This window comes from Ursus maritimus, unplaced genomic scaffold (assembly GCF_017311325.1).
Source record: "Ursus maritimus isolate PB19 unplaced genomic scaffold, ASM1731132v1 scaffold_3, whole genome shotgun sequence".
Lineage (NCBI taxonomy): Eukaryota > Metazoa > Chordata > Mammalia > Carnivora > Ursidae > Ursus > Ursus maritimus.
This window is the reverse complement of record NW_024425563.1, coordinates 5,307,577-5,316,854: the sequence shown is the minus strand read 5'-3', so window position 1 is coordinate 5,316,854 and position 9,278 is coordinate 5,307,577. Positions and strand designations below refer to the sequence as shown.

Below are 9,278 nucleotides of genomic sequence, written 5' to 3'. Positions count from 1 at the left end.
GAGGGCCAGGCCTTTGTACCCCCCCCCGCGGTCCCCTTCACTCCTCAGGGAGGCCCCTCCCCGCACCTGGCCCAACGTACCAGGCTTTCCATCTTAAAATGGCCTGTTTCTGTTGGTCTCCCAGTGCGAGCTCAGTGATGCCAGGGCCCGAAGCGGTCTCGTCTGTGATGTCCTGGTGCTTTTCAGGCTTTTCATAAATGCGGCGAGTGCAGGGTCCAAGAATACGGCAACCGTGGCAGCTGACCAGCCCCATCCGCCACGGGAGGGTCGGGGCCTTGCTCTTGCTCCCCGGGACGCACTGCAAGGGGACTCTTGCGAGGGTGGAGGCACCAGGTGGCCCCCACGTGGCTTTGCGGTTTCCTCCTAGAGATCTGTCACCCCTGCGCCGCCTCTCCTGCGCCCCCTTCCCTGGAGAACCACGTTCACATCCGTAGACCCGCGGCTACAATGCCCTTCCGTGCCTTTCCTGGCTGTGGCCCGCCACGAGTGGGACCTCACTCCAGCAGAGAGCTGCTCTCGGGCTCCACGAGGACTCAAAGAAGTTTCCTTCCTTCTTCCGTGTCTGATCGTTAGAGATCCAGTAAGAGGTCAGAGGAGAAAAGGCTGTAACCAGGTAAGAGCTTCGCAACCTGGCGCAGACCGTGAACACCAGCCCCGACCAAACTGGCAATTTCGCAAACAGGACATGCTTCGAGTATTTTTAAAGCCTTTTTGTCAGATAAGTGCTTTGAGAATTTCTATAAAACCACACAGTATAAAAGCTTGTTATTTTAGGGTGTTCATGAAGCACAAGCTAAAAACTGGTTTTAGAAATTGTGAGGGGGATTGAGCTATTTTAATTCTTAGCAATCCCCTTCGACGTCAAATACATTCAGCACGAAAGAAATCGAGTCTCTGTCACAGAATAAATCTGAAAAAGGCTGCCTCAAAAAACCCCAGAAGACTAAATTTTACAATTAAATAAAAGGAGACTTTAAACAAGGGAAGAGGGCACCTTGGTAAACACCCTTCAGCAGAAACCAAAGTTCCCGTCTTTGTTCAGCTGCAGGGAACATAGTCTCTCCATCTGGAAGGAGCTATGAACTTGCATGTAAACGCGTTATCTGAAAAGAAAGAGAACCGAGCCGATCATATCACACGCCAGGAGGTGAAGGCTGAGCGCGCGGCCGGCCCGCGGCTCCAGCCAGAACGCGGGCAGGGCGAACACAGACGCAGGCGCTTTTATAGATGTAAAATATTTTATTTGTAAATGGTGATCTTCTAAATCTGTGTCCACAAATTCCAAAACCCATAACACTCTGTATACTTCAAAAAATTCAATTTTTGCCAACATTAGGTACTATTATACAGAACAGAAAACAAAACCCGGTAGGACAAATACTGGTAGGATGTCAGAATATTGTACAAGAGAAGAAAAATATTCAAGAAACAAATTTCATACAGCTATTTATCAAGAGAAAAATATATACAATTGATTTATTCTGTAAGATAAAAATACATCATGCCATATACATTACAAGTTCAGAACTGCGTCACTGGTATACCAACAGTTTACAGCCCACTTGAATTGTGCACACAAAAACTTCATTTATACTTAGCCTGTGAAGTGTCAGTACCAGAATTTTAAGTACAAAATAAAAAGCTAACCTGGTTCAAAATGCTGATTAAGTTTCTACAAGCAAACACAAAACAGTGTTTTTTTTTTTATTAAAGAAATGTAAACAAACAGTTCATACAAACACATTTTAAAATTACATCTTCGAAACCCTATTGTTGGGGTCCTGCAGCTGCAAGAGTGACCACAACTCTCCTTTTTTTTTTTTTTTTTCCTTTTCAAATTTTTGTGTTAAATAGAAGGCTAGAGTTAGGCTGGCGTCCTGCTACACGATCTAGCATGTTTACATGATTCTCTGTGGCTTGAAACAAAGTTCTAATCAAAACTACGTCTGCTGAAGAAAAGTTCAGCCTCCATTTGGGTTTATTTTTAAGCATTATTCACAGTTATCACAAATTGTTTTTAAGCACAAAAAAACCTGACTGAAGAAGTAGGGATGCAACAATATAATATGAAAAAGTTAGTTTAAATTACCAAAACAGCTATAAAAGTTGTAGTTTTAGCCTACACTCCGTTCTATCAGAAGGTGTATAAAACAATTAAGTACTAATAGACTGTAGTTTCCAAAAAACCCCAAATGCTCTAGGTTGAAATTTTGGTTATTACATAATTATAATGGCATATTTAATAACACAAAATTATATTGTGACATCCCTATGAACATTTTATAAGCACCCGAGCTGCTGCAGAGCCTGGTAGCATTTGGTCAATACTATTTTTATACTGTATTTTTTTTCTCAAAATATTTACATATTTGTACAAAGTAACAGGGTCTGTTAGTTCTGCAGGTAACAGCAGCAGCTTGGCTTTCTTCTAACTTTTATTTAAAAATAGCTTCATTCACTTATTCAATAATAAATACAAAAAGTTTCTCTTATTTTACAGAAATCAAAAACTACAATAAACTGACTCATGGAATCAAGTATTTAAATGTATTTTAGTGCAAGTTATTACCCCTTAGCTCTATCCCTAAGGAAGTCATTTCAGTACATTCCTTGTTCAGTGGTGTCTACTTTATTTTAAAAAATCTTTAAGTTAGAGGGCCTGCCCCTGTTTCAGATAAGGCCGTGGCCAGCACTTTGGACGTCCCATCTCCCTTTCGCTGGTGATCTCAGTCTGTACATTCATAGGAAGGCCCCCACCCCGGGGCAGGGCAGCCAGCGGCTCTTCGCCCCAAAGTGTCTCCTTAGCGAGACGCAAAAACACAAAACAAAACAAAACCCACCCACAGAAAGAAGGAGGAAAGAAAGAAGAAGAAAACAAAAGTGCTGGACTGCTCTGTGGTCCTGGTCCGCCCCGGCGACCTCCGGGCGCCGCTCCATCCCGAAGGACTGAGGGAATCAGAACTCCCAGAAGCTAGTTTTCAGAAAGTCATAAAACAGAAAACAAAAATCTCTTTCTGTCTGCAAAATTCAAATGGTGTGTTGAATCGCTTCTTCCTAGGGACAAGCCGCCCGCCGAGACAGCACGGAACGCGTTCAGTTCATCCACTTCCGGCAGTTCACGGCCCCGCAGTGACACGGAATCTTGTGCTGGTCATCTTCAAAGTCAAACTTATAGTCATAGCAAAGCTGCCCACGGCAAAGACACAGTGTGAGGGGGGCCGGGAGGGAGGGGGGCTCCTGCCTCTACCTGCCTGACCCTCAAAAGCAGCAGCACGGCAGACCTAGCGAAGGACCCCGCGCGGCGGCGGCTCCGTGGGGGCTCGGAAGGAAGCCCACTGGGGGTCCCGACGGCATAGAGCCATCGCGAGGCAGCATGTCTAGGCCGCGCCACGTCGGAGGAAGGGGAGGCCGGCTGGAGAGAGGAGAGCTGCGTCCCCACACCTCCTCGTGGCACTGTGTGCACTGGGTGGTGGGGGGGCTCCCCTCCTCCCCTCGGCTGCTGGGTGGGACACACACCTGGGGGGAAACCAACCACCCCTCGCCAGCTGACATCTTTTCTTCCTTCCCTCACTTAAAAGAATGTTTTAAAAAGGTCTACCTAGGGTCATCCAGTTACCCTTCACATCTCAGACCAGCCCTGCTGACCCGGACCCCGAGCCCCCGGGAGGACCACTACTCTCCGAGGCCCTCCTGACTCAATGTCCTACGTGAGGCACTGTCTGGAAAGACTTCCTTTCTACACGGAAGAGAAGGCACCAACTGGGCAGCTTCCCTCAGTAACAAAACTATTTAGTACCTTTTGTTAGGTACTTGCGAGTTCTTCGGGGAGACTTTTGCCATTTCATACAAATGAAGCAGAGGCTTGGAGAAGTTAAGCGACCTACTCAGGAATACTGGCAGGAAGGGGAAGGAAGGCCCCAGAGCTCAGGGGGTCTCCATCTGTCCCAACGCCCCCTGGTGGTTGCTGGCACCACGCCAGGTTCTCACACACTGATTTACTCATCCAGATACTTCGAGATGTGCCATGCGCCTGGGGTAAATTCTTGATTTAAAAAAGGGAATTCCAAAAAGATGACCAAAAAATGCAAGAAATCATGGCATAGCTCTGTTCCAAAGGGCTGGGGGGTTCCAACAGAGATACTCAGGCCCCTCATCCCCTGCGCAGGAGAGGCTCTTACAGAAACCCATACTGCTCAGTGGGACCTAGAGCACCTCGAAATGTGGCTGAACGCATTTGTGGAAGACAAATTTGGGAAACATACATAAGTAGTCTAGACTAGTAATAACCTTAACAGGTGAAAGTCATCTGTGAGACCAGAGAAACAAATGTCAAGTTCAGCATCCAGCATTTTGAAAAAGAGAAAAAAATCATAACAAAAGAGCCAAATTGTTTGAAAATCTGTTGAGAAAAATCTGTAAGCTTGTACTGGTGCTGTGAATACAGGCGATCTGGACACACGTGCTGCCCCCAAATTGGCCGCCTACAGCCTTACGGTGGCCTCACGTGAGCATCACGTTCAGGAGACCACAGAGGCCACAATCCCGTGACACTCTCCAAACATCAGTCGAATGACAGAATCTTTAAGGAGAGGGATCCTGTCAATCTGTGACCAAGGGGGTAAGCAGGAGCCCTAAGAGGCGGGAAAATCTGCCACATGGGTGATTCGGGGGAGCACAGAGTGAGGGACTCGGGGGCAGCTGGTAGTCAACACTTGCGATGCTGTCACGAGGAGGAATGTGGCACCTGAACGTCCCAGGGTAAAGTGACAGGGTGGCACTTCTGACCCACCACAAGGAGAGTTTTTCTAGCACTAAAGCACCAGACACCCCCCGGGCCAGCCGACTGCATCCAGCAGCGAGCTCATGCGGGCGTCTGAGCAGAGCAGACGGGATCCCACACTCTTACCTCTTCTCCTTTCTGGATCCTCCGATTGGAGCTGATGATGATTTTGTGTCCTCTCTCAAAAGTCACCACTTCAGCCACACAATTAGGTGCACACGAATGGTTGATATACCTGTAAGCCCCGTTTCAGAAAACTATTTATTAGGGAACAGCTGGAAGCAGCTTTACAAACATTCAGTTCACAGGGACAATTTGTTCCTGATTCTATTTCTACCCACCCATTCGTAGAATGTGAATGAACAAACTTTAAATGAAAATTCTTTTCAAAACTCATCTGCCCTGAATTTTTAATCATGGAGGCCATTGTGGGCACACGGACCCACCGGGCAGAACTTCCTCGACCTGATTCCCGTTGCCTCACCTGGCAGGCCCTCCTGTGAGTGTTGCATCGATCACGTGGTCATTATCCATGCGGAACATGTACACACCACGGTTCTGAAAGAGAAAAGTCAGAAATCCGTCCTCGTGCACGTTCAGAGCAGAAAAACCTGGGGGAGTGAATGGAACTGCAGCCTGACGCACTCACTGGGTGTCACACAACCACGTCAGGGGACATACACGTATGTGGTGTGAATGGAAATCAGCAGATCGGGATTAATTACATTAATCTACAGCTGTATCTATGTAAACAGTAACACCGACTAGATAGGGTGAGACTGATGGAAAAAAAACAAGGAAAACACAAGAATATCCAGATGTTAAATAAAAATCTTTAAAAGGGGGGGGGGGCGCCTGGGTGGCTCAGTCGGTTAAGTGTCTGCCTTCAGCTCCGGTCATGATCCCAGGATCCTGCGCCGGGCTCCCTGCTCAGCAGGGAGTCTGCTTCTCTCTCTGCCACCACGCCCCCACTCATGCACTCTTGCGTGCGCGCATGGCATGCTCTCTCAAATAAATAAAATCTTTAAAAAAAAAAAAGAATAACCAGATGTGGCTTCTGTTCACAACTGAACCTCACAGGACAGTGCAATTTGGCCCCGTTTCCAGCTTTTTGACGGCACAGGGACAGAGAAGAACTGGCTCTTACCTGAGACTCATATAGCTTCTCTTTTCTGTTCGCAACTTCGTTTCGAATGATCGTGCCAATGTACTCGATGACCATGGTGTGCTTCTCGATGTCCCTAGCAGCATACAGGCCCAGCCCCTGTGAAAAAGAGAAACAGAAAATGGGGGAAAAAAACATGTGTGTATGTACCTTAAAAATCACTTTGATTTCTTGGACAACAAACCTGATTCCCTTTCATACAAAGGCCACACATCAAAAGCCACACTGAAGATTTCACCTCAAATCTTTTTTATTGAATGAATATATTACCATCAGAAACAATCTTACCACTTCGTCATGCCATTACTATCTTGCTTTGTGTCTTTTACTAAATTCTGAAGGTATATTTACAAAGCAGTACCACTGATAGCCGCCACATTGTCAGGCCACCTTATCTTCCATTAATTCATGCCAAGATCTCACCAACTAAACATGCTAATAGCTTCTGGTGTTTGCTGCATCCCATTACTATCTTTCTAAAAAGATACAACAGGACAATAAACTTCATCAATCAGAAATAGGGCTAACCGTATGGGACTATTAATACTATAGTCCAGTTTTGGATTTGGCTAGGAGGTCCCGGAGCCAGGGCAAAAGGAGAAGCAGGAGAAGTTACTCTGCGCTAATGACCAGGAAGGCTGGAAAGAAATAAAGTTCTGCGGAAAGGTGACTTTCTCCCCTAATGTGACGTTTGGAGGCCACAGAGAGATGTACAGGAGTCTGAACTGGTGAGAAAGTCTGCCGCAGGCCTCTCATTTGGTAGCTCGTAGTCTCTGCGAGCGGCCTAAGAAATCACGTACTATGTGTACCTTTGTAAGTTTTTGGCACCACGAATTCTGGAAAAATAACACACTGAAAAAAGTATGGATAATTTCCATGAATGTTTGATATTTTCTTGTCCCAATGTGAGTTTCTGCCTTTTCAACTCCAGCTGGCCGGAAGCCCGCAGTAGCCAAGTAGGGAAAAGCGTGTGCTATCTCGAGAGTCTGCCAGGCACAGCCGCATCGAGCCCTGCCATGGGGCACGCAGTACCAGGGGCCCACCTCAGAGACTTTGGTGTGCGAACTGAATTATCTTCTGGGAAAAAAAAATTTCATGCAATTTATCTGTTCAATTTCAGACATAACTGAGGTGAATGAACCAGAATACGCTAAAAGGTAGTACGTACAGAGATCAATATAGCTTGGTCGAAGAACAGACAAGATCAGCGGAAAAGAACAGAGAATCCAAGTAGATCGACGCATATGTGAAGATTTAATGTTTAACAGTTTCATCGTAGTACACTGGTGTCATGATTCAGTGCAACAGGAAAGGTTATTTACTAAATGGTGCGTCAACGAGTTAGTCAATGGAAGAAAATAGTCTTAAACACTTACAATTTCTGAAATCAAGAAATCCAAGACGCTACGTATACAATTAAATCTACCATCTTAACCAAGACTAGAAGCTATAGAATGCTATGTACATCTGACTATGCAACATTAAAACTTTTATAAGAAAAAGACACCATACTTCCTAGTCGTCAGAGGGTGTTTGGTTGGGGGAGTACATCTATGAGCACGGGTTCTTACGAGCTGGAAAACGGGCAACGGATGAGCATGTAATTCATAGAAGAGCAAATCCAAGCTGCAAGCTGCCCTTCGTCAGCGGTTAGAAACTGCAGGGAAGGAAGCAGTATCAGGCTGGCGGAAATATGAGAGGGCGGCAGCACGACAAATGGGAAAAGAAGAGAGACAGTCTCCTAAACACAGGAAGAAATGTGCAATGACAGCCTTTCTGGAAAACCAACACGTTCTGCTAAGGTGGAAAGTATGTACACACTTTCACACAGTAATCTCACTGGTGGGAAAATTCTCCAAAGGAGTGAGTCTACCAATACATGGCGGTATTTGTACAAGATACTGATGGCAATGCTGTTCTGGGAAAAACCGTGAACAGAACAAACGTCCACCAGTTGTGGAGCGGTTCACTTAATTATAGCTCATTGACATCAGGGAACGTCACCCAGCTGTTAAGGAGAATGAAAGAATGAACCAGAGCCACCTCGGCTGCTCTAGAGGATTCTCTGAGGTGTAGCGAGAAAGACTGCAGAACAGCGTATGGGGACGAGTCCACTAGAACATCCGTGCACAGACGCGTCTGCACGGTCAGGACAGTGGCATGGAACACACTGAACACGGGGGTTAAGAAATCACTGAAATGACCGAAAGGGAATAAAAGTGATACTGAGAAACAGGAACGGTAACGAGTGAACAAGCTACTTGGGAACGTTTAAAATGACAAGTAACTGATGCAGCAGGTGAGAAAGACACACCAGCAGGAGCAGACCACTGGATCCCCCAGGAACTGAAGAGGCTCCATTCTTTTTTTTTTTTTTTTTTCTTTTTAAAGATTTTATTTATTTATGTGACAGAGAGACAGCCAGTGAGAGAGGGAACACAGCAGGCGAGTGAGAGAGGAAGAAGCAGGCTCCCAGCGGAGGAGCCCGATGCGGGACTCGATCCCGGAACGCAGGGATCACGCCCTGAGCCGAAGGCAGACGCTTTAACGACTGCGCTACCCAGGCGCCCCTGGAGAGGCTCCATTCTTGATGCAACAGCAGAAACATAAGAAAGATATCATATTTGTAATTTAAAAGCACGGTATCAGATAAAAAGAGCAGAAAGAGCTCTTATTTTTTTTTTAACAAAAGAAAGATCAGCAGATAAAATAGAAGTCACAGAACAAGGACAAGGGAACCAAAACCAGGAGGGGGAGAGAAAGTTCCCATCTGTGTTCGCACTGGTCATCTGGGGGCCCCACCGCAGGGGCCAGACTGAAAGGCACGCCTTAGCAGGTCCCAGCTGAAGTCTGGGGTCCACCCTGGGAGAGCCCAGATCTCATGAGTCCGACTTTGTCTAGAGGTTCAAACAGACAGAAAGAGAGGTAGGAACTTGCAAAAGAATTAATGCAGAAACATTTCTCAGACGGAAGGCACAATGCTCCAGGTCAAAAAGGGTCATCAAGTAAGGAAAGCAATAAAAAAGAAAATGACCCAAACCTAGGCATATTTTTTATAAAATGTCCAACTATCAAAACTAACAAGAAAATACTACAATCTTCCCAAGAGGAGGGAAACGTTCCAACAAAGGAACAAGAATCGGAATGAGTATAGACAACGGAATGTAGATCAGATTTTTATTCTGAAGGGACCACAGTGGGTGTGAGTGGGACTCGGTGGGAGGAAGCTGGCAGGCACGCCCATGGTGCCCAAACGCGCAGTGGCACGTGCAAACAGGGTGGCATTGCCAGACCGTGGATTTCAGACCCCTCTTCTGAGGGGAAAGGCAACAG

General features: G+C 46.3%; 2 protein-coding genes across 3 annotated transcripts in view; both read right to left on the bottom strand.

Moving 5' to 3' along the window:
• Positions 1-1,049, bottom strand: part of LOC121105777 — a 2,794-nt gene extending 1,745 nt beyond the window's left edge. Inside the window, exon 1 of one of the 2 annotated variants that reach the window (XM_040643773.1) lies at positions 81-1,049. In XM_040643773.1, coding sequence (XP_040499707.1) covers positions 81-92 — 12 coding nt within the window. In that variant the 5' untranslated portion in view covers positions 93-1,049. The remainder of the gene's footprint in view (positions 1-80) is intronic. The other variant, XM_040643775.1, reaches the window with a different exon arrangement.
• Positions 1,050-1,838: 789 nt separating this feature from the next.
• The window catches only part of KMT2C (lysine methyltransferase 2C), a 271,020-nt gene continuing 263,580 nt past the window's right edge, over positions 1,839-9,278 (bottom strand). Inside the window, exons 56-59 of the mRNA XM_040643770.1 lie at positions 5,928-6,044; positions 5,265-5,338; positions 4,907-5,015; positions 1,839-3,186 (exon numbers count right to left, since the gene is read on the bottom strand). Coding sequence (XP_040499704.1) covers positions 3,094-3,186; positions 4,907-5,015; positions 5,265-5,338; positions 5,928-6,044 — 393 coding nt within the window. The 3' untranslated portion in view covers positions 1,839-3,093. The remainder of the gene's footprint in view (positions 3,187-4,906; positions 5,016-5,264; positions 5,339-5,927; positions 6,045-9,278) is intronic.